At 39.0% G+C, this 25,649-nt stretch overlaps 1 protein-coding gene across 6 annotated transcripts in view; it reads left to right on the top strand.

Moving 5' to 3' along the window:
• Positions 1-12,242: 12,242 nt before the first annotated feature.
• Positions 12,243-25,649, top strand: part of Atp9b (ATPase phospholipid transporting 9B) — a 305,926-nt gene continuing 292,519 nt past the window's right edge. For 2 of the 6 annotated variants that reach the window (XM_087188832.1, XM_004861921.3), the window contains exon 1: positions 12,593-12,853. In XM_087188832.1, the coding sequence (XP_087044958.1) occupies positions 12,732-12,853 (122 nt within the window). In that variant the 5' untranslated portion in view covers positions 12,593-12,731. Of the gene's footprint in view, positions 12,370-12,591; positions 12,854-25,649 lie in introns of those variants that run through there. The other 4 variants (XM_087188815.1, XM_087188837.1, XM_004861922.3 and 1 more) reach the window with 4 other exon arrangements.

The raw sequence follows: 25,649 nt of genomic DNA, 5'->3' as shown, positions 1-25,649 counted from the left end.
AAAAGAGACAGTGAAGCCAAAAGTGCCAATAAGTCAAAAAGAATAAATACACCTGGTGAGATGAACAGCTAAACAGAAGAAAAACAAGGAAATCAGCAACAGGAAAATAATGCAATGACGGGTATCAGTCAATACCTCTCAGTAATGACTGTCAATGTGTATGGTCTCAATTCCCCAACCAGATGACACAGGTTGGCAGAAAGGATCAAAAAACAAAATCCACTGATATGCAGTATACAAGAAACACATTTAATTTAAAAAGAAACACATTAAAAATTGAAGGTTGGAAAACAATATTCCATGCTCCAGAATCCCAGAAAAAACTGCAGTTCCTAATTTCAGACAAAGTGGATTTCAAGCCAAGACTAATCAGAAGAGACAAAAAAAGATCACTATATATTGGTTAAGGGAACAATTCAATGGGAAGAGAAAACAATTATAAATAAGGTGTACACAACTTCATAAAACAAACATTAATGGACATAAAAAATCAGATAAACACTAATACAACTGTAATGGGGAAAAAACTCTACCAAGTGCCACAAGCGAGACAAAAAAATCAACAAAGAAATATAAGAGCTAAACCAAAGCTTTGAACAAATGGACTTATTAGAAATTTATGGTGTTCCATCCAACAATGGAATACACATTCTTTTCAGCAGCACATGGAACTGTCTCCAAAATAGACCACATACTAGCCCATAAAGCATGCTTAAGTAAATGCAAAAATATCTAAATTATCCCATGAACATTATCAGATCATAGTGCCCAGAAACTAGAAATCAATGATAAAAGACACCAAACAAACTATGCAAACACATGGAAATTACATAATACCATCTCGAATAATCAATGGGCCACAGATGAAATTAAAGAATTATTTAGACAGTTCCTGTTATCAAACAATAATGCCAGTATGACATACTGGAACTTACTGGATCCAATTAAAGCAGTCCTAAGAGGAAAGTTTATAGTGCTGAATTCCTACATCAGAAAAATGAGGAAGCTCAAACAAAGAACCTAAAGATGCACCTCAAGGGTCCTAGAAAAACAAGAAAAATTCAAACCCAAAGCTAGTACGAGGAAGGAAATTATAAAGATCAGAGCAGAAATTAATGAAATTGAAACTAAAAAATATAAAGAATGAATGAATCAGTTCTTTGAAAGATTAAACAAAATAGATAAATCCTTAGCCAATCCTACCAAAGAAAGGAAAGGAAAGACCCAAATCCATCCAATTAGAAATGAAAAAGGCAAAGTCACAATGGATTTTGCCAAGATTCTGGAGATCACCAGTAACTACTTTGAGAAACTATACTCTAATCAAAGGGAACATTCAGAAAAAATAGATAGATTCCTTGATACATATGAACTGCAAAAGCTGAACCAAGAAGATATAAAACTCTTGAATAATCCAATATCAGTCAATGAAATTGAAGAATAAAAAAACTACCAAGAGGCCGGTGATTTAGCTCAGTGGTTTTGCTGCCTGCTATGCAAGCGTAAGGACCCGAGTTCAATCTCCGGTACCAAACCAAACCAAACCAAACCAAACAAAAAAACTACCAAGAAAATCCCAGGGCCCTATGGATTCCCAGCTGAGTTCTATAAGCATTTTAGAGAAGATCTAATGCCAATACTTCTCAAACTCTTTAATGAAATTGAAAGGAGGGAAGCAGTACTCCCCAAGTCATTCCTGGAAGCAAGCATTACTGTGACTCCAAAACCAGAAAAGGACCCAACCAGAAAAGAGAACTAACAGGCCAATCTCTTTAATGAACATAGATACAAAATTTCTCAGTAAGATACTGGCAGACAGAATGCAGCAAATCATAAAAAGAAATCATACATCATGACCAAGTAGACTTCATTCTAAGGATGCGGGCATGGTTCAACATATGCAAATCAATAACTATAATACAACACATAAACAGAAGCAAGGACAAAAATCACATGATCATCTTAATAGATGAGGAAAAAGCATTTAACAAAATCCAACATACATTCATGATTTTAAAAAACCCTGAAGAAAATAGGAATAGAAAGTCTTTATCTCAATCTGATAAAAGCCATTTATGACAAAACAACAGCCAACATCATACTAAATGGAGAGAGCTGAAAGCTTTTATTCTAAAATCATGAACAAGACAAGGATGTTCACTGTCACCACTCCTGTTCAATATAATTCTCAAAATATTAGCCAGAGCAATTAGACAAGGGAAAGAAATGAAAGGGATATGGATAGGAAAGGGAGAAGTTAAATTATCATTATTTGCCGATGACAGGATCCTCTACATAGAAGACTCCCAAACTCCACCAAGATACTCCTAGAATTACTAACCAAATTCAGTAGCATAGCAGAACACAAAGTTAATACTCAAAAATCAACAATGTTCCTGTACATCAATAAGAAACTCACGGAGAGAGAAATCAGGGAAATAATACCTTTCACAATAGCATCAAGAAAAATGAAATACAGGAATTAACCTATCAGAGGAAGAGACCTCTACAATGAAAACTACATTATAGTACTCTGAGAAAAGGAGATTGAAGAGGATATCAGACAATGGAAAGATATTTCCTGATCTTGGATAGGCAGAACCAGTACAGTAAAAAAATGGCCAGCCCAGGGATTTAGCTCAGGGGTGCCACATCTACCTGGCAAAAGCAAGGTCCCGAGTTTCTGGTACCAAAAGAGAAAAGAAAAGAAAAGGCCATAATTCCAAAACCATACAGATTTAATGCAATTCCAGTCAAAATACCAATAGCATTCCTCACAGACCTAGACTTGTGGATCAATGGAGCAGAATAGAGGATGCAGAAACAACTCCAGCCACATTCAGCTACCTTATCTTCGACAAAAGGGCCAAATACTTTTGCTGGAGAAGGATAGCCTCTTTAACAAATGGTGTTGAGAAACCTGGTTATCCACATGCCAAAGACTGAACCTAGACTATATCACCATACACTAAACTAAAATCGAAATAGATCAAATATCTAAATATTAAAACAGAAACACATCATCTGCTGGAAGACAAAATAGGTAAAATTCTGAAGACATAAGTACAGGCAAGGACTTTCTGAACAGAACCCCAGTTGCACAACAAATAACACCAAGAATCAACATACAGGGTAACATCAAATTGAAAAGCTTCTGTATGACAAAGGAAACCACCAACAGAGTGAAGAGACAAACTTCAGAATGCGAATATGTTTTTGCCAGCTACTCCTCAAAGGATTAATACGTAGAATATATAAAGAACAACAACAAAAAATTAGTCCTTCCAAATTTGAAGACCCAATCAAAAAATGGGCAACAGGGGCCAGGATTTAGCTCAGTGGTGCCACCACCTGCTGAGTCCAATCTCCGGTAAAAAGAAAGAAAGAAGGAGAGAAAGAAAGAAAAAAAGGAGAGAGGAGTCACGCAGAAGACGCCGAATCAGCCCGCTGCAGACAGGCAGGTCTGCCCACACTCTGTGTACGCCCTACCGAGGTCCTGAGTCACGCGGAAGACACCGAATCACCCCACTGCAGACAGGCAGCCACCTGATTCCACATTACCAAGGCACAGAGGACACCAGACCACCAGACCAAGGTACTGAGTCCCACTGTTCCCGGCCCAGAGGTAGGGGCTTCTGAGCCGTCGTCCCACTGCTCCTGGTCCATAGGAAGGGGCTTCCCAGTCACCATCCCTCGCGCTGCTCCCAGCCCAGAGGAAAGGGCTTTTGGGCAACCTTCTGTCCCGCTGCTCCTGGCCCAGAGGAAGGGGCTTTGGGGCCACCATCCCTCCCACCGCTCCCGGCCCAGAGGGAGGGGCTTCTGAGCCACCATCCCACTGCTCCTGGACCAGAGGAAGGGGATTCCCGGCCACCATCCTTCCCGCTGCTCCCAGCCCACAGGAAAGGGCTTTTGGGTCACCATCCCTACTGCTGCTCCCGGCCCCTGTCCCACCTCACCGAGCTCAGAGGAGGTAATCCGTGCAGGTGCTAACAGCCCCCCCCCCCCGCCCCAGTCGAAATGAGAAAACACGTAAATAAGTCTCAAAACCAGACATGAGATGGAACCCTCTGATACTCAACTACCTGGACCCACTGAACTGGCAACAAAAGGGGATCTGGAAAAAATGAAATCAGAAATAATTTCTCAGATAACAGGAGAAATTGTGCCCCTACTGCAAGACATGATTAATAAATCTAGAGAGGAGCTGAGGAACATGATGGAATCCCAACATAAGAAACAAATGGAATCCATAAAACAGATGCAAAGAGATTTCCAGGACATGAAAAACTCCACTGAAAGTCTACACAGCAGAATGAGCCAGTGTGAGGACAGAATTTCAGATATAGAAGATAAGATTGCAATTAGTGGCCAGGAAAAGAAAAATTGCTTCAAAATTATAAGGGAACATGAGAAATCAATCCAGCAGCTGCTAGATGATGCAAAGAAGAATAACGTAAGACTGATTGGGCTCAATGAAGAAACAGGAGAGAGTGGAGATGACATAAAAAAATCTCTTCACAGAAATAATGGCAGAAAACTTCCCAAGCAGGGCAAAAGAGCTTGACATACAGATAAGTGAGGCATATAGGACTCCAAATAGCCTTGATCAAAAAAAAATCTACACATAGGCATATAATTGTTAAGATTCCAGAAACACAACAGAAGAACAAAGTTCTCCAAGCAGTCAGAGAAAAGAAACAAATCCCATACAAAGGAAAGCCCATCAGAATCACAGCAGACTTCTCAACACAAACCATCAAGGCAAGAAGAGCTTGGAGTGACATATTCCAAGCCCTAGAAGAAAACAGCCTCCAACCCAGATTGATGTACCCTGCAAAACTATCTTTCCAAATGGATGGAGAAATAAGATACTTTCATGACAAAGAGCACCTTAGGAACTTTGTGAATACCAAACCAGCACTCCAAAGAATTTTACACAATAGCCTAGGAACAGACGTTGAGGATCACAACCCCAGGAAGCAAAGCAGAATGAACCCATCTGGCATGACAAGAAATTAAATGGAAAGGGGGAGAACCCAACAAAAAGAAAAAGTCATGGCAATGACAAGCCAATATGTTTCAGTTATAACCATCAACGTTAATGGTCTCAATTCACCAATCAAAAGAAATAGACTGGCAGAATGGGTCAAGAAGCAAAATCCAACAATATACTGCATACAAGAAACACACTTAATTCAAAAGGAAACTCATAGACTGAAAGTGAAAGGGTGGAAAACAATACTGCATGCGACAGGAACCTGAAAAAAAAAGCAGGAGTAGCTATCCTCTTGGCAGATCAAGTAGATTTCAAACCAACACTAATTAAGAGAGATGAAGAAGGACACTACATCCTTGTAAAGGGAAGAATCCAAGAGGAAGAGATGACAATCATAAATATCTATGCACCAAACACTAGTGCACCCAACTGTATAAAACAAATACTAATGGACATGAAAAGCCATATATCCACTAATACAATTGTAGTGGGGGACCTCAAAACCCCACTGTCACAAATAGATAGATCAACTAGACAAAAAATAAGTAATGAAATACTAGAACTCAATCGAACTCTTGAACAAATGAACTTAACAGATGTTTCCAGAGTCTTCCACCCCACAAAATCAGAATACACATTCTTCTCAGCTGCACATGGGCCATTCTCCAAAATAGAACACATACTCACACATAGAACATGTTTAAGTAAGTGCAAAGGAACTGAAGTTATCCCCTGTATATTATCAGACCATAGTGAGATGAAATTGGAGATCCACAGCAAAAGAAACTCAAAAAATTTCATAAACACGTGGAAATTGAACAACACACTTCTGAATAACCAATGGGTCACAGAGGAAATTAAAGAAGAAATCAGACAGTTCCTTCAATTAAATGACAATGACAATACAGCATATCAGAATCTATGGGACACAATGAAAGCAGTCTTACGAGGGAAATTCATAGCAGTGAATACACATATTAGGAAAACAGAACAAGCCCAATTAAACAACCTGATGCTGAACCTCAAGCTTCTAGAACAAGAAGAGCAGGACAACCCCAAAGCTCATACAAGAGAGGAAATTATAAAGATCAGAGGAGAAATCAATGCAATGGAGACTAAGAGAACAATACAAAAAAAACAATGAAGCCAAGAGTTGGTTCTTTGAAAGAATCAACAAAATCAACAAACCCTTAGCCAAACTTGTCAGAAAAAGGAAAGAAAAGGCCCAAATCCATGCAATTGGGAATGAAAAGGGTGAAACTACAACAGACCCAGCAGAAATCCAGAGGATCATCAATACCTACTTCCAGAACCTATAGACCAATAAGATGGACAACACAGAAGAAATGGACAGATTCCTAGATACATATGAATTACCAAAGTTGAACGAAGAAGACCTAAAAATTCTGAACAACCCAATGTCAACCAATGAAATTGAAAATGTAATTAAAAACTTATCACCTAAGAAAAGCCCAGGCCCTGATGGCTTCACTGCTGAATTCTACAAGACATTTAGAGAGGAACTGCTGCCGCTACTGTTTAAACTCTTCAGTGAAATTGAAAGGGAAGCAATACTCCCAAATTGATTCCTGGAAGCAAGCATCACCTTGATCCCCAAAGCAGAGAAAGACCCAACCAAAAAGGAGAACTATAGGCCAATCTCACTAATGAACATAGATGCAAAAATCCTTAATAAGATAATGGCAAACAGAATGCAGAAGATCCTCAAGAAGATCATACACACTGATCAAGTGGGATTCATCCCAGGGATGCAGGGATGGTTCAATATACGAAAATCAATTAATGTAATACACTATATCAATGGAGCGAAGGACAAAAACCATATGATTATCTCCATAGATGCAGAAAAAACATTTGACAAAATCCAACATGCATTTATGATAAAAACCCTACAAAAACTTGGAATAGATGGTCTCTACCTCAAACTGATAGAAGCCATCTATGAAAAACCAACAGCCAATATCATATTAAATGATCAAAAACTGAAATCCTTCACACTAAAATCAGGAACAAGACAAGGATGTCCACTACCACCACTCTTGTTCAATATAGTTCTGGAAACATTAGCCACGGCAATTAGACAAGAGAAAGAAATAAAAGGAATAAAGATAGGAAATGAAGAAGTCAAATTGTCATTATTTTCAGATGACATGATACTCTATATAGAAGACCCCAAGAACTCCACCAAAAGTCTTCTAGACTTAATAACCAAATTCAGTAAAATAGCTGGATACAAGGTCAACACACAAAACTCAATAGCTTTCCTCTACATGAACAAAAGACTCACTGAGAGAGAAATAGGGCAAATAATTCCTTTCACAATAGCATCCAAAAAACTGAAATACCTAGGAATCATCCTAACGAAAGAAATCAAAGACCTCTTCTCTGAAAACTATGGCACTCTGAAAAGAGAGATTGAAGATGATATCAGAAAATGGACAGACATCCCCTGCTCCTGGGTAGGAAGGATTAATAGAGTGAAAATGGCCATACTTCCTAAACTGCCATATAGATTTAATGCAATTCCAATTGAGAGCCCAGCAGCATACTTCATGGACCTCGAGAAAACAATCCAAAAATTCATTTGGAGCGAGAAGAGACCCAGAATAGCAAAAGCAATTCTAGGTAACAGAGACATGGCAGGGGGTATCACAATCCCCAACCTGCAACGACACTACAAAGCTACTGTGATAAAAACAGCATGGTACTGGCAAAGAAACAGGCCTGAGGACCAGTGGAACAGATTAGAAGATGCAGAAACAACGCCAGACACACTCAGCCATCTCATCTTCGATAAAGGAGCCAAACACCCTCACTGGAGGAAAGATAGCCTCTTTAATAAATGGTGCTGGAAAAATTGGGCTTCAACTTGCCAAAGATTAAAACTAGACCTATATCTCTCACCATGCACTAAACTAAAATCAAAATGGATTAAAGATCTAAATATTAAAATAGAAACTCTGAACCAGTTGGAACAGAGGTTAGGTAGAACCCTTGAAGACATCGGTGTAGGAAAAGATTCTGTGAACAAAACCTCAGTTGCCCGTGAACTAGCACAAACAATCAACAAATGGGATCTCTTCTTATTAAAAAGCTTCTGCACAGCAAGAGAAACCACCAGCAGTGTGAAGAGACAACCCACAATGTGGTAAAAAATCTTCACCTGCTCTTCCTCAGACAAAGGTCTACTATCTCGAATCTATAAAGAACTTAAAAAGATCAGACCTCCCCAATTTAAAGACCCAATCCAAAAATGGGCATCTGAAATGAACAGACATTTCTCACACAAAGAAGTAGAAATAGCAAATAAATAAATGAAAAAATGTTCAACGTCACTGGTCATTCGAGAGATGCAAATGAAAATAATGCTGAGATTCCACTTCACTCCAGAAAGAATGGCTGCTATCATGAAATCAACCAATAACAAATGCTCGCAGGGCTGTGGGGAAAGAGGATCCCTGTTCCACTGCTGGTGGGACTGTAGACTGGTGCAAGCACTGTGGAAATCAGTATGGAGATACCTCAAAGAACTAGGACTGGAAGTCCCATTTGACCCCGCTATTCCACTGCTGGGGATCTTCCCCAAAGAATTAAAAGAGTCATACCACAGTGATATATGTGCACCCATGTTCATAGCAACGCAGTTTGTAATAGCTAAAAGTTGGGAAACAGCCCAAATGCCCATCAACTGGAGACTGGATAAAGAAAATGTGGTTTTTTTGATAAAATGGAGTACTACTCAGCCATAAAAAATGAGAAATTAGAGACATTTATAGCTAAGTGGATGAACATTGAGGTAATACTCTTAAGTGAAATAAATAGGACACAGATGTGTAAATACCAAATAGTTTCTGTGGTGTGAGAAACTGAAAGTGTAAATAAGGACTAAATGTATAATAGGTAATGTGAAATAGGAAGAAAAGGGGCAAAGGGGAAGGAAGTGGGAGGGCTAAGGGAAAGGATAGAAGGGAATGGGATTAATATGAGAAAATGGAAAAATAGGAACAAAATTTTTGTAAATAGGGAGGGCTGGAGGGGTTGAAGGGAGGGCTGGGCAAGAGTGAAAAACAAGAAACATGAGAGACTATGTAAAGGTGCAAATTTCCAATGATGAATGTCATTATATTGTATCCCTAAAATGTACCAATGATTAGAATGAATAATCGATAATGTAAAATAGGAAGAAAAGGTCCAAAGGGGTAGGGGTAGTGGGAGGCATAGGGGAAAGGAAAGAAGGGAAAGGAAAAATGATGAGAAATGGAAAAAATGGAAATAAAGTCTTTGTAAATAGGGAAGGGTGGAGGGCGTGAAGGGAGGGCTAGGAATGGGGAAAAAATAAGAACCAAGATGCATTATGTAAAGGTACAATTCCCAATGAGAAATGTAATTGTGTTGTATACCTACAATGTACCAATAAAAGAATTTAATAAAAAAAAAGTAAAAAGGAGAGAAAGGAAGGAAGGAAGGAAGCAAGAAAGAAAATCCAAAACATTATAGTTCATGCATACCCATGTTTATAGCAGCACAACTCATAATAGCTAACTCTTGGAAGCAGTCTATGTATTCATCAACAGATCAATGGATAAAAAATGTGGTGTTTTTTACACAGTGGCATACTACTCTGCCATAACACAGGATAAATGTGAGTCATTTGTAGGAAAATGGATGCACCTTGAGGCTGTAATTTTAAGTAAATCAGACATACAAGCTTAAGTATCACATGATTTCTCTTATATGAGAAACTCAACAACTATAGTGCAAAAGACAGAATAGGCAAAAAGAAAAGTTATTGTAATCTAGCATGGACAACAATGTATCTAAAAGTGTACCTTGACTTAGCATAATTGTCTTATGTGTTCTGTATGTTTTTTGGCTTGTTAGTCTGGCTGTTAATCTGTACAATAATTTACTTTGTAAGTGCTTATAAATAATTGAATCTGATGTTGGCAAAAACAGGGGGCCATCCAAGGGAATGGCTAAAAAAGGAATTGAGATGTGTTACGTGCATGTACCAATACCCCACAATGAATATAATCATTATGTACTGCAAACATATAGTAGTACAAATAAAAAATTTAAAACTAAAAAGGAAGTGGGGCCTTGGGGAGGTCATTAGGGTTAAAGGCATCAGGATGGAGTACCCACAACTGAGTATTTTTGGCTTTATAAGGAGAGAGATTAGAACACAGACACATATGCACACTCCTTATCCTTGCCATGTATGTCCTATACCACCTCCGGACTGTCAGCAAGATCATCAGAAGAAGAAAGTCCTTGAATTTTCAAAACCATGAGTTAAATAAATCCTCTCTTTAAAAAATAAAGTTACCCAGCAATGGATATTTCATGATAGTAACAGAAAACAGATGAATACATTAACCAACCAACCAACCAGCAAATACCCTGCTTCTTGACTGTTGCCTAGGGCCTTTTTGCAGGCTGTGGGCCTATGGGTAGCAAATGAATCAGCTTCCTGCAAATTCTGGATTTGCCATTTTATGCCTGTCCTTGGGGTTCTTGAAATTTCACAGTAGAATTGTATTCTGAAACGCAGGTGCAAATAACAGTGACATTACCGAATAAGGAGTAAGGACAGGGAAGAAGGAGATGAAGGATGAGCCTGAGAATGATGAAAAGAATAATGGAGAGCCCTTCTCAGTCTGCCATTTAAAATGTCTCTGCAAACCTAAATTCCAGGACGTATGAAGAAATCTAATGCCAACACCCATATTAAGATCAACAATCAGGGGCTGGGGATTTAGCTCAGTAGTGCCACTGCCTGCTCCGCAAGCACAAGGACCCAAGTTCGATCCCCGGTACCAAAAAAAAAGAGAACACAAGATCAACAATCAAAATGGTTCCCTTCCAAACAAATGAAATTATGAGACAAAGCAGGCAGAAATGAAATAAAATATATGAGAAAATGAGCAGATGAATTTTTGAAATAAAGATATGGTTATTGCAACAAATAAATTGTTAAAGGCAACTCTGGAACAGTATCTAAATGGTATTTATAAACTCGGAGCAAGGGAACCCACCTACTCACCTACTCTCACTTTCAGCAGGAGTTCAAGGGTGACAGTAAGTTAAATTTTATGGAGTAAAAATAGGATACTCTGACAAGCATTCCATTAAGTGGGGAGCTTTGGAAGTGTGGGAGCTGTTTCAATGAGTCTTCAGGTATACCTGACCATCCTTGGTTGAAGGGGACAAGTGAGGATTTTCCAAAATAATTGTTCAATGTTAGGGATGGCAGATGTTCTGTGAGTAACTCTTTTCCTGAATAATGAGGGTTTCTGGAGGCTTTATTATAAATAGTAGGAATCTGAAGGCTGTGTGTCAATTTCACTAGGCCATGGAATGCCTAGTGGCGTTACCTAGCTGGTAAACATTATTTCTCCATTTGATTGTCGAGGGTGTTTCGCGAAGAGATTAGAATTGGAGTTGGTGGACTGAATAAAGCAGATGACGACACCTCCCCCCAACATGGGCGGGCATCATCCAATCCATTGACAGCCGAAAAGGGTGTAATTGTTTTGGATGGACATTCATTTTTCCTGCCTTGGCCTGGTTCTATGCTTTCAGACCTAGACTGGAACCTACGCCATGGGTTTTCCTGAGTCTACAGCTAGTAGCCCGCAGATTGTGGAAATTCTCAGCCTCCATAATCACATAAGCTAGTATTTTAACAATAAATTCCTCACACAGATGTTCATATACCACTCTACAGATAATCTCCTACTGTTTCTGTTTGCCTAGAGAACCCTAGTAGTGTCCTGAGGAGCGCCAGGGGACCTAATGCCTCAAAGACCACATCCCTCTCCAAGATCGCTGGGAACATTACAGAGATCATGGATACTGGGGTAGAGTTTAGAACATCATCATACCCTTAGCGTTCTTGATCTTGGAATACAAAACCTAATTACGCTATATATAAAGTTTAAAAACTTTACGGCATACCTGGCCAAAAGTAAATCTCAAATTTAAAAAGCAGAAATAACTTAAATCAAAATTCTGAACTATAAATTGTTACTTCTCTTTCGAAGTAATTTAAGGGAATAAAATTTAGCCATTTTTTAAGCGTAGGAGGAATCTAAACAAGTTTGGAGAGAGACGGGACTAAGAAATGAATTAAGTAGGAACTCAAACTCTGAGGGAGCAAGGAGCGAGGACTGAATTTTCGCCCGGAATCCGCGTTGGCGCTTGGCCGGCCTCCACAGTTAGAAGGGAACCCTGCAGGTGTCGACGTAGAGGTGCGGGGAGCTCAGGGACTCCCAAAGGCGGGAGGCCGGCGGGGAAGTGGTTTGCTGACCCAATGGGTGTCTCCGCGAGTTTGCCGAGACCCGACCGTGGTAAGCCAGACCATCAGCCGGCTTCCGGAAGACTGCGGAGCGGCCTTTCGAAGCAGCTGGACCTCCGGTACAGGGTATCAGCCGGGCAAGCCCCACCGCTCAGTGACGCTATCAACCCTGGCGTGCCGGGGGCGGGGCCTATGGACGCCTGTAGCGAGCTTTCGCCATGATGTCTTTGGACACTGGAGATGGGCGGGACCTGCTTGGCCACGCCCTCCGTTTTCTGCCTCTCCTTGACGCCATCCGGCAGCGACCCCGCTGGGGCCGGGAGGCATGCGGGCGGCTCCTCAGTCGGGCTGGGGCTGAGGGGAGAGGGTTGGGGGAGACGCCGAGTTGAAAAGAGCGGGTAGGGACGGCCGAACATGGCGGACCAGATCCCTCTGTACCCGGTGCGCAGCGCTACGGCGGCGGCCGCAGTCAGCCACAAACGCGCGGCCTACTACAGCGCCGAGGGGCCCGGGCCGGGGGCCGACCGGCGCGGAAGGTAACGGCGGGCGGGCCGCTCGACACCTCCGGGGACGCCCAGGCGTCGCCCGCGAGGCCCGCTGAGCGCCTAGGAGCCGGGCGCCTGGGCTGAGCAGGTGACTCCGGATCGAGCGAGGGCCGGCCGTGGGTCACCCTTCTCCTCTAATGAGGAGGTGACTCCAGTGTCGCCTCACTGATAGCTCACAGTTGGCCCCCAAACTTACCCGTGTGACCTTGTTAACTGAGAGGACGGGTGAAACTTAATTACAGTGCTAAAAACATACCTTATTCAGTGTCACAAATTGTCACAGATGTGAAATGTAGGTGACACATTTCGATTTGCCTGTTAAATCCACTTTTAATTTAGACATGTATATAGAAAGTACTTTTTGTTGGCAAGTAATGTTGCTTTTACGAATTGGAGTTGGAGATTCAGAAAGGTTAAATTGTTTAGTGGGGCCACAGTCTAGTGGTTGAATTAAGATGTTCAGACCTTTGGTTTAAAATGGAAGTCTCATACCCTACCTAGGCTATCAGTTGAATTTAGCTCATATTTAACCTGTCTCACCCAAAGAATATAAAACTGTTCTGTTTAAAAAGAAACTTTAAAGAATACTGTTGGAAACTTTTAAAAGTATCATAGCAATACACGGAGTGAAAAATACAGTTTTCACTCAATATCCCATTGATTCAGAATCTGAGTTTTCAAATAATGGTTTTCAAATAAATTTTGGGTGTCTGAGAGACCAATGCTGTATAAGAGATCACAGCATGTACTGTTAAAGAGCTGAATTAGATGTTGACCCATTTACTTAACTGATTTTAGGCAATTAATTTAAACTCTGACCCCCAAAATTCTTCATCTGTAAAAAGGCGAGTTATATTTTTTCTTATGGGAACGTTGAAGATTACAGGAAAACCTATATGCACCGTGCCCGTTTTCAGAATGTCTGTGAGGAAGTGGAGTTTCCAGAGCTACAATTTCTCCTTTTCTCTTTGATGTTAGCTATAAGAGTAATTGCTTTAGTAATTCTTTATAAATAGTTAATTTTAGGAGATGATTATTTGGAAATATGCCTCGCATTTCAAAATAGTTTCTATCGCATTTTGAGTCTTACCAGTTTTGCTTTATGTATTTTGAAGCTCTGTCTAATGGTGAATACACATTCAAATCTGGTGTCTTCTAGGTGGGTTGTCCTTTTTTTAATATACTATCACTTTGTGATAATTTTCTTAACTCTGAAGTTTTACCACTTACGCTTTTTAAAATTTTTTTAATTTAGGTTTGCATAGTGTTAGTTTACAGCTTATCTGTGTTGTAGAATTTGAAGTGGTTTCTCCTTGGGTTGTGATTTTAATCTACTCTGCCAAGCTGTCATTTGATTGGTGACATTTAAATTTAAGGTACTTATTGGTATATAAGAACTTTAGTGTGGCATTTTATTGTTTTGTTTCTTCAGATTCTCTTTCCCATATTTCTCTTCTCTTGCCTTTGGTGGTAGGGGCAGTTACTTGAACACTGGTTATCTGTAGAGTGTTTTGAGCGTCTGTGTATAGTTTTCAAGTGTTTGATCTGGTTGTTCCAGTGTGTTGGTATCAGGATTTTACTGTTTCCAATGAAGCCTGGAAGCCTTTTTTTCCATTTAGGACTCACACTTTAAATGCCATGTTCTGAGGATCAGATGGTGTTAGAATTTCTGATCAGTCATCAAATATTGGTAAAACTCATGATTATAAGGATAGTTTCTTGCATATACCTATATTTCCCTTTTGTATTGTTCTTCCTTCTCGATATTCCAGAATTCTGTTTCCCTTCTTTATAAAGAACTTTCTATAACTAATCTTTAAATTTCTATCATATAGTAATGCCTTCATTTTCTCTTAATACCTAATGGGAGTTTTGTTGGATTAGAATTCCTGGTTGCCAGTTCTTAGCCCTTGGAAAAATCTGTCATTCCCTTTTTGCCTCATGAATACACTGATGAGGAATCCACTGCCACCCAAGTTGGTTTTCAGTACTTTGTAGGTACTGTATTCATTTATCTCTAGCTGCTTTTCAAGCTTTTTCTTTGTCTTTGGTTTTTGGAATAATTTTGATGAGTCTTGGCATAGATGTCTTTGAGTTTATCTTTTTTAGTGTTTATTAACTTTTTTGACTCTTGGCTTTTGTCTTTCACCGAACTTAGGGAGATTTTAACGATTATTTCTAAAACAATACTTTTGTTTCTACTTGCTCTTCATCATCTGTTCATATCCATAATGTGAACACTGGATCTTACATTAATGTCATATACAATAATTCTGTTAGTCCCTTTTTTCCCCTAGTCTTTTTTCTTTGTGTTTTTCAGATTGTGTAAGTTTTATTCGTTTGCTCTCAAGTTCGCTGATTCTATACTCCATCATGACTTTATTATTACTGAACCCATTTGGTATTTTTTTTTCTGTTGTATTTTTCAGTCTTATAATTTCTGTTTATTCCAGAAGAATTTGTAATTGATTGCTAAAGCATTTTTTGTCTGCTGCTTTAAAATACTTTCTTTTTTTTTTTTTTTTGGTACTGGGGATCGAACTCGGGACCTTGCGCTTGCGAGGCAGGCGGCGGCACCACTGAGCTAAATCCCCGGCCCTAAAATACTTTTTATGTAATTCCATCATCTGAGCTATTTTAATATTAATGTCAGTTGATTGGCTTTTCTAATTTGAATTGAATGATCTGGTTCTTGCTGTAACATGGTTTTGATTGTATCCTGGGAATTTTGTATATTGTGTTAGTAAAATTTAAGTCCTATGTATATCTTATTTTGGCATGTAAGCCTACTTTTGTGGTCTGTAGTTCAAATTGACAATGTTATGATCTTCAGTTTCCTTTTTTTTTTTTTTCTTTTTGGTACCGGGGATCGAACTCGAGACCTCGTGCTTGCTAGGCAGGCAGCGGAACCACTGAGCTAAATCCCCGGCTTTCAGTTTCCTTTTTCACGTGGTGCCATTGGGTTGTTACTGGTCTACTGATGCTGCAGGAGGGATAAAAAGGATTTTCTGAGGCCTGTGTCTCATTGTAAGAGTCAGAAGTGTCAGTCCTCTGGAATGTAGAGACTTCTTTCCCTAGGTACTGGTTGTGGCTATGTTCACTTCACAGGTAATATAGATAGTACAACTGGATCTATAGGATACTACCCTCCACTCACCTGAACCTGACCACCCCAGGGGCAAATCTCCCAGGGCCAAATCCCCAGACCTTTATCCTGGGTCCTGGGGCCTACTGCCTGGAGGCAGAGCTGGGAAAGGACAAGTGCAGTGGATACAGGTGAACTAACTCAGCACCCTTTATGCTGTGCTGTCAGTCATGCTCTGAAAGACTGACCATTTCAAATCCTTAAGCCCAACCCATTGAACACCTGCCTGTACATTTTCCTTTTCACTGGCATAAGCTTGCTCATTCTGTGCCTAACTTTGCCCTTTAAACTTCAGTAAACTTAGCTGCTTTTTCTGTACCGTTGAAGTTGTCTCAACAGGACTACTGTGGTGTTGATTCAGTATTGCAGTACTGTGTTTAAGTATTGTAACTCTTATTTTACTTTATAATGGTCCCAAATTTTATTACAAGTATATGGTTGGCAGTTGTTCTGTTTTATTGTTGTTTTTAATCTCTTACTATGCCTAATTCATAAATTATATAATAGGTATGTATGTATAGGTAAAAATTGGAATACATAGGGTTAAGTACTGTCTGTGGTTTCAGGCATATTGAATTTGGGGTTGACAATTCTTTACTTTAAAAATATTCTACTTCTTTCTGGCTACCTGGTTTCTGATGAGAACTCTGATGTCAGTTGAATCATTTTCCCTCTTTAGAGAGGATGTCATTTCTTTCTCATTACTTGAAAGCTTTTTTCTTGTTCTTTAGTTTTCAATAGTTTGATTATTACGGGATTTGCATGGGTTTCTTTATACTCATCCAATTTGGGGTTCACTTAGCTTGAGTCCATAAGTTTGTCTTTGTAAAATCTGAGAAGTTTTTTGCTGTTTGAATACTTTTTGAGCCTCTGACATCTCTTCTGTGTCCTTCATGACACCTTGTAAATCTTCTATTGTGGTCACTCTGGTTCCTAAGTTTCTGTACATTTGTTTGAAATTCATTTATTATTGGGGAATTTCTGTTCTGTCTTCAGGTTCACTTTTTTTTTCCTTCTGTCTCCATGCTGTTGAACAAATCCATTGTTTTTTAGTTTAAAAATTCCAGTTGATTCTTCTTTGTGTTAGCTGTCTTTGCTGAAATTATCTTTTCATTTGTTTCACATGTTCATGAAACATTGAAACATTTCTATAGTGGATGTTTAAAACTCAGGTCATAAAATTTCATTATCTATGTAATTTTGATGTTAACATCTGACTCTCATTCAAGTTGAGTTTTTCCTAAATTTTGGTATAATGAATGATTTTTTGATACATCCTGGACATTTGGGTATCGTGGGACTCTGGACCTTATTTAAATCCTCTTTATCAGGTTTCCTCTGGTACCAGTTAGGTAGCTGGTGGAAAATATGGAGGATGCTGCCTTGTTAATGCTAGATGGGGTAAAGGGCCTGGTTTCCCACATAGCTACCTCTGACACCTGGTAGGGGAGAGTCCCCTGTTATTGCTGGGCCCAGGTGGGCTCTCACTAGTCCCTGCTGATAATAGCTTGGCTGGTAGGGGAAGAGGGCCTGGTTATTATGGTTCCTTAGGGGAACCAGAGGGCGTGGTTATTGTGGTTCCTTCATGGCCTCCGCAGAGGTTGCTTGAGGGGTTATTACCAATGGAAGGTGACTGGAGTTTCTGCTTCTCCGTTGACTTCCTCTGAACTGGTAGGAATGGGCAAGCATACCTTAGTGCCACTGGTTGAGAGTGTTGAGTACAATTTTTGGAGGCCATGGGGACTAAGCTCCTGCACTAGGCCCCAGCCATCTAAACCAGAATGTAGTCACTTGTGCTAGTGCTGTGTAATCAAACTGAACATAAAACAGGATACTTTTCCCCCAAAACCCCAGCACATTCACAGCAGCCAATCCATAGGGCCCCAATCAGCCTGAGCTGCCATAAGGAAGTCCCTTTTGTTTCAGCCCTATAATGAAAGTAATTTTGAGATGACCAGCTGCTTTTTTGTTCCTTCAGCCATTTCTGTCTGTAAAGCAAACCACTGCTCAGTCCATTGAAGTGCGGGATGCTGCCTGACTCATGATCCCCGGTACCAAAAAAACCCCCTACCAACCAAATAAAAGCCATTTAGATCTTTAAACTCGGTTTGTTGAAGTTTTTAAAAATAGGAGTGAAAGTTTAGTATCTCTGTCTGTGTACCTCAGAGTAAGTGCCAGGTGGGATGGACGTCCTTGTGCTCCCTTGGCCTTCTCTGACATCATCTGGGCCGTGAGGAGAGTGGTTTTTGTTTTTTGTTTTTTTGAGACAGGGTCTTGCTGTGTAGTTCAGGCTGGCCTTGAACTCACTATGTAGCCCAGGCTGTCCTCAAACTCATGGCAGTCCTCCTGCCTCAGCCTCCCAAGTATTGGGATGACAGGCGTGTACCACCACACCTGGCAAGGAGAGTGATTTCTTACGGCTAAGGAGTGGGCATGAGGAAATTTGTCTACTGTGGGATGGGTTGTACTTTTTCCATCTTTCTGGATGGAGTAGCATAACTACAGCCTTAAAGTTTTCTGTCCACTAGTGGACCCCTTACCTGATCTTTGGCTGGAGAGACAGTCTATTCTCAGTCTCTGCTAACTATCTAGTATGCAACACAGAATATGTGCGAGAAGAAGAAAACTTGGGATTTACTTTTGTGTTGCGCCTTGGGTCCTGCATCCTTGTTGGTCTTCCTTCCACTCTCCACTTTTTCATATATAGTGTTCAGAGTTTTGGCTGTCTTTAGTGGGAGGAGAAGAAAGAAATATATCTTCCAGCTTGGTCAGGAACTGGAAAGAAGGGGCAGTTTATTTTTTTCTTTTTATTTCCACTCCTTTTTGGTCTGGTGCTGGGAGTCTTAACCTAGGGCCTCAGACATGCTAGATATATGCTTTACCACTGAGCCTTACTCTTTTATTTATTTGTTTGTTTGCTTGTTGTTGTTGTTGTTTTTGGTACCAGGGATTGAACTCAGGACCTTGCGCTTGCAAGGCAGGCACAAAGCCACTGAGCTCAATCCCTGGCCCTTTACTCTTTTATTTTAATGTCTCTTTTATTTACTTGTTTTTTCATTCTTTAGTAGCTTTTTTGATAGAGTTCTCATGTGATAGAAGTCACTCATTTAGAGTGTATAATACTGTGGCTTTTAGTATGTTCACAGATACCAGTCAGTGTTTGATCATTTTCTTTATCTACAAAAGAAACCTCTTACCCTGTAGCCATCATCTCCACCCATTTCCATCCCCTCACCCACTAAAAACCTGAATGTATAGATTTCTTTTATTGAGGTAAAATATATCTAACAGAATTTATCATTTTACGTATACTTTTGACTTAGTATATAACAAATCACTAATTTCATACTTCAAAACTATAGTGATATCAGTTAAAACTATAGTGCTATCAGTTAAAACTATAAATTTTAGATAAAGTTATGACTTTTCTAGTATTTTTGTTTTGTGAAATACATGCTATACAATAGTAAGCACCTACCAGTAAAGAATAAGTGGGACAGTGTCTTATTTTAGTAAAAACAAAGTTTTATATTATAAAGTCTAATCTCTATGCTGGTGATTTGAAAGTTACATAGCTGTAGTTGATGAAGGACAGTTTTTATATGGGTTTTCCTTTATTTTGGGAGCTTTCAAAGCCTCTTTCGTAAATCGTATGAAATGGACATTTTATTCTTACTATGTGTGAGGAATTCAATAATTTTAAAAGTGTTTTCTGAGAAGTGAAATCATTTTTCATTCTCTATAATTATACCAGCTTAGAACACAACATATTTAAGATAATGTTGGTAAATTGTTACAACTTACCTAAATTTTTTTTATCGAGTTTGTATTTCATGAAACTTTCCAAGGAAAGAATTAAATGTGATTTGCATATAGTAAACATTTAAAAATTCAATATCACATTGTTTTTGTTATTAAAAATTAGTATTGTCCTATTTTTATGTCAGGTAAGCAAAGTCATTGTTCATAAGGAATGTAGTTATGTGTTAGGACAATTTTCTACATATTAATTTCTCATGAATATCTGAAAGGAAGGCATCTGTTAATTTGATATTTTTCTTGTCTGTGTTTTAAATGATAACTATTATACAAGTTAGCTTTGTAGTTAAGTGAACAACTAATGACACTGAATATTATTGTCTTAGTTACTTTTCTCATTACTGGGACAAAATACCCAACACCCACAAGTTAAATGAAGAAAGGTTTATTTTATCTCAGTTTGTAGAGGTTTTAGTCCGTAATAAACTGGCTCCAAAGCAGGGTGGCATGGCAGAGAGGCATGGAGAGGGGCATGACAGAGGAGAAATAGTTCATGGCAGGGTGGGGAGGAAAGCAGTAAGTAGCAAGCCACTTTTTCTTTTATCCCATCCAAGATACAAGCCTTTTGGGTGGTACCACCCACACCCAGGGTGGGCCTTCCTATTATCCACCTCAGAACTGTGATAAATTAGTGGACCAGTGCAGTACCACACACCCTTAATCCTAGTATCACATAGCCAGATTTAGCCACCTCTAAAAATCTCTACCTGTAAGTGTAGGAGGCTTTGGGGAGACATCTAGATACAACCCATAACAATTATTTTGTTTCTCCAAGTCTGTTAGTACTTTTTCCAGCAGTAGGGATAATTGACCATGCTTAGAGACATTTGCAGTACAATATTATAATAAACTTTAGTGTTTAAAAAGAGACTTCTGTTGAGAAGAGATAGCTATTGTCTGATTATCTGCAAAATACTGTATTTGTATTTCTTGGAAGATTAACGGATTTTTGTAATAGTAATTTTCTTATTCTTAGGGCCTATACACAATTACACAATTTTCTCTGAATCTTAAAGATTTTATAATCTAATAGTTTGTTAGTTGTAAATGTAAAACTCTTCCTTACTATGGCAGTTCACAATTAAAGAGGTTTTTTGGGGAGGGGTGGGAGTACAGAATTTTCCCTTCCTCCCACCCACCCTCCCTTCCTCTCTCTATGCCTCCTTCCTTCCTTTCCTCAATTCTTGAATCTTTCCCTCTTTCCTTCTTTTTCTTCCCCTTCCTCCGTTTCTCAAGACATGGTAGGTGCACATTCTACCACTGAGTTACACCTTAATCCCTAAAATGAGTCTCAAGATAGTATTTATCTAATGGCTCAGGCCCAGGATTCCTTAGAATCAGACACATTTTTGTACAGGTTAAAAGAGTTTCCTTTAAAAGGGATCCATAGTTCATTCGAGTATAAGAAACTGTACCTGCCAGTATGTGAACATTTCACTTGATTTTCCTGTGCCTTAATGGTACTAGTATGAAGACAGAGTTACTCATAGGGAGCATCACAATTCTAGGTATCTGAGATGTGTATCCTGAGCCCATAGGCCATGGGACTTTAAATTTCTAGATTTGTGTTTACATTAGATTGGATTATTACATATCTTAGTCTCTTTCCTGTCCTGAGATACATACAACTCACATCTTTTTTTTTTTTTTTTTTTTTTTGGTACCGGGGATCGGGTCCTTATGCTTGTGCAGCAGGCGGCAAAACCATACAACTCACATCTTAAAGGAGGAGAAGTTTATTTTGACTCATAATTCATTGGGTACAGTCTGTGATAAGCTGGCTCCAAAGCAGAAATGGCATGACAGAACAGGAGGAAAGCTGTATACCAAATGGTGGCCAGGGAAGGGGGAGATACACTCTTCCAAGTTGTGCCTTTAGTGACTTGCACCTTTCAACTAGGCCTCACCTCCCAAATGAGAATTTTGGGAACATTTAGATCTAAACCATAATGTTGTATCATTAACTCTAATTCAGAAGTTTGTCTCAATTTATGTATAGCATTTGTGTAATTTCTCATTTCAAGAAATTGGTATGTAGGCTTTTCACAAAACCTTTTAGAAATTGCTAGCTCAAGGTTACTGTATATGCTGTTCATATGTGGAATTATGTCTCAGCTCAAGGGAGTGATATTCTTTTGCTTGTTTTTGCTGCTAAGGTCAAGGTATGTTTTTCAGGTACCATTTCTAATTAATTTACTATTTATTTACTCTTTTATCATTTTCTTAGTTTATTTTGTGCTGTTATAACAGAATTCCTGAGACCGGGTAATTTATAAAAGACAAAAATTTATTTCTTACAGCTCTGGAGGATGGGATATATGGTGCTATTATCTGGTCAGGTCTTCTTGCTGTGTCCCCTGATGGCAGAAGAACAGGAGAGAGTGAACCAAGTCTTGCAAACCCTTTTTGTAGTGGCATTAACCTGCATGACTTAAACACTTCCCTTTAGGCACCGCCTTCCAAACTGTTGCATGGGGATTAACCTTCCCTCACATGAGTTTGGAGGGGGGAGAAAGCACAGACCAGAGCATTTGTTATCTCTTCTACTGCTATAGGAGGAAGAATCCCAGTTTCCCATCATTTCATGCAGTTTGCTATTTATTAATGGCTCATAAGTGACATAATTGAATTTGGTAGCTTCTTGTGATGAAGAGAATATACATATTTCTTTATAGCACTAAAGTCTGTTTCTTTGTTTTTCTTTATTAGCGTGCAGGTAAAGGAGAAATGTTTATTTTTCTCAAAGAAGGTTTGAGTATTAGGCACATTTTAAATGTATTTCTCCTTTTAATATCAATTGACATTTCAGAAGTGGTTTTAATCTAAATGGAAACAATAGAGCTGTTAGATACTTGAGGTAAAATGTGAGTTTAGGCTAGTTATTGCATTGACCTACTTTTATTTAGATACAGGTAAATTATATGTGTTCCAGTACTTGAATGTTCTGTTGAAAGTTTCTAATTTTTTAAAGCCTTTGGCAGCAGCTAAGATAGCTGTCCTCTTTCTTTAGCATGGCAGTACCCTTGGGTTTGTATCATCTGTTCTGTCGTCTTTGTTCACATTGTTTTTACTCGTTTTAAAAATGTTTCCAGAATTATACTTAATTGCTAGAAACGTTGATTTTTTCTTGAGTGACAAACCAATTAAGTGTGTATGACACCAGGCAACAAAGACACTTAAGATTCTCTGCTTATCCTGTCTCTGAAAAAATCCATTATTCATCATCTTACTGTTTTTAAATACTGAGGTGAAATTTTCAATACAATAGGAAAATTGCTTAGGAAATGGAATAAATTGCTTGCCAGTTCAAAGGCTGTATTTCTGAAGTCTAGGTTACCAAACATGAAGTTGCTTATATTCATTATCTTCCAGAACTCACCACAGTGCTTTTACGGTGTTAAACTTGGTGAGATTGTGACTTTTGCTAAAGTGTGACACCATTGCCTGGAGAATTAATGAAAAAGACTAGAAATCTTTTTTAAGTATTAAAATATATTTAAATGGTGTTTTGCATTTTAATTGTATTTTGTATATTCATTTTCCAGTTGATTATTTTAAAATGTGTGATCTATAGAGAAGAAAAAAGTACTTTTTAAGAGAAAAATATTGTGTTTTAGGGTTGTTACTTCACAGATCATGTAATTTATTTTTCCTGAATCATCTAAAATATAATTTTCATTTTGTAAGGAAGTTCTGTGATATTATCAAGAGTAGTTGGAGTTGTTTGTAGGTTTTATTCATACACTAAATGCATAGCATTTTGATGGATGGAGTGGCGTGTTCAATAGGGTGAAAATAAATGACTATTTCTCCTAACATGTTCAACAAAAGGTCTTTCACATTGTCATTTTTAGTGACAATACAACATTCTGTCATATATTTAACCAGTTCTTTAATCATGGATATTAAAGTTTTTTCTGTTTCCTTGGTTACTCTTCCAAGCAGCACAGCAGTGATAGACATTTTTGTAGGCAAACTTGTATATATGTTTAATTTCCATGGGTAATTAGAACCTTTGATTAAAGTTGGTGCACATTACAAAAATAAAAAGCTTGCAGTGCTTACTTACCGATTGTTCATCACTTGCCAGCAGTTGAGTGCCTGTTTGTTGAAGACTTGGCCATGCTGAATGTTAAGAATAACTTTTCTCGGGCCAGGGATTTAGCTCAGTGGTTTCCGCCGCCTGCTGCGCAAGTGCAAGGACCCTAGTTTGATCCCTGGTACCAAAAAAGAATAACCTTTTTCATTTGACGAGAAAGGCATGTTCTCTTGTTTGAATTTGATTGACTTAAAAGACCTTTCTGGAAACTAATGATCAGGCTTCAAACCTTCTAAGTGGCTTCCCATTACACTTGAAACTAGAGTGAAATGCCTTCCTGGTGCTTCTCTGGCACTGTGCTTGTCCCTGCCTGCCTCTTCAGCTGTAATTCTGCTGCACTACTGTCCAGTGGCCATCTCTGTCCCCTTCACAGTCTGTGTACCACTTGCTGGTCTTCCTAGACTTGTAATAGTTGGCTTTATTTTATCAGGTATACTTATTTCTTGGTATGCCTCCTGGGTAATCCAAAGAAGACCTGACAAGTCACTTCTAGTCTTACCACCCTGTTCTGTTTTTTTTCTAGCACTTCTGTGTTTACAAGTATCTTGTTTTGTTACTTTTGTTTTTGTCCTGTTAGCACATGAACTTTATAGAAGGTATGATAGAAAAATATAGTTAATGTTTAAAATTTTAAAATATATTCAATTAGAGCTGGGTGTGCCTGTAATCTCAGCACTTGGGAGGCTGAGGCAGAAAGATCACCGTGAGTTCAAGGCCAGCCTGGGCTAAATAGGAATGAGAAGGAATGAGACCACTGGAGCAGGCTAGTAAAGGCAAAGTGGTACAGACTTTATTTCACCTGGGCAGAGGTGGACTGATGGCAAGCAAAGGGCCACCAGCCCTGAACAAAGAAAAGGCAGAAAGCTTTATAGGACATTAAAGGAGAGGCCTGGCACATCTATCACATATAGGAGTCAGAGCAAATACATACATATATATATATTTTTTGGTACTTGGGATTGAATTCAGGATCTTGCTTGCGCTTGCAAGGCAGGCATGGTGCCACTGAGCTAAATCCCCAGCCCTCAGAGCAAATATTTACGGTCAGGGTCCATGCAGCGATCAAGGCAGATGTATGGATATTTTCAGGTGACTTGGCATTGAAAAGATGCTGTACTTTGTAGTTGCTATCTCTGTGTTGGGAATATCCCATCCTGTGTTCTGTGTCTGAGATACATGGCTTTTTCGGGAGGAGATAGCACCTGCATTGGCTGCCTGTTTTGTTGTGGTTTTTTGGTATCTTGTCAAACAGTAGCTTGAAATTAAAGAGCATATTCATTAACCATTTCATTACCAGGTCAAGCCTGACAACATTGGCATTAACCCCCTTCAAAGTACTCCTTCTCACTTTGAATACACATCATTCTTGCCACTTTCTGAAGCAGTACTGGAATCCTTTTTGTGAAAATGTCTTTAGTTGTGCTATCATGGCTTCCTTGATATCCTAAATTAATTCCAAATGTTTACTTTTCACGGTCATTTTGACTTTGGGGAAGAACCAGAAGTCGCATCCTGCCAGATCTGGTGAACAAGGTGGATAAGGACACACAATCATTTTTCTACTTGACAGGAATTGCTGTAAATAGTAGATCAATATAGCATGATAAAAAATAGGGTGAATGTTTAAATTAAAAATTTTGTTACAGTAAAAGGTACATTGTCATTAATCTCCCTTAGAATAGCCAGTGTATCCCCCCTCTCTTCAAACACACTTACCTTGTTAT

Source organism: Heterocephalus glaber, unplaced genomic scaffold, assembly GCF_053883595.1.
Source record: "Heterocephalus glaber isolate CG9 unplaced genomic scaffold, H.glaber_assembly_v1.0 deba00000331, whole genome shotgun sequence".
Classification (NCBI taxonomy): Eukaryota; Metazoa; Chordata; class Mammalia; order Rodentia; family Bathyergidae; genus Heterocephalus; species Heterocephalus glaber.
This window is presented reverse-complemented; position numbering and strand designations above follow the sequence as displayed.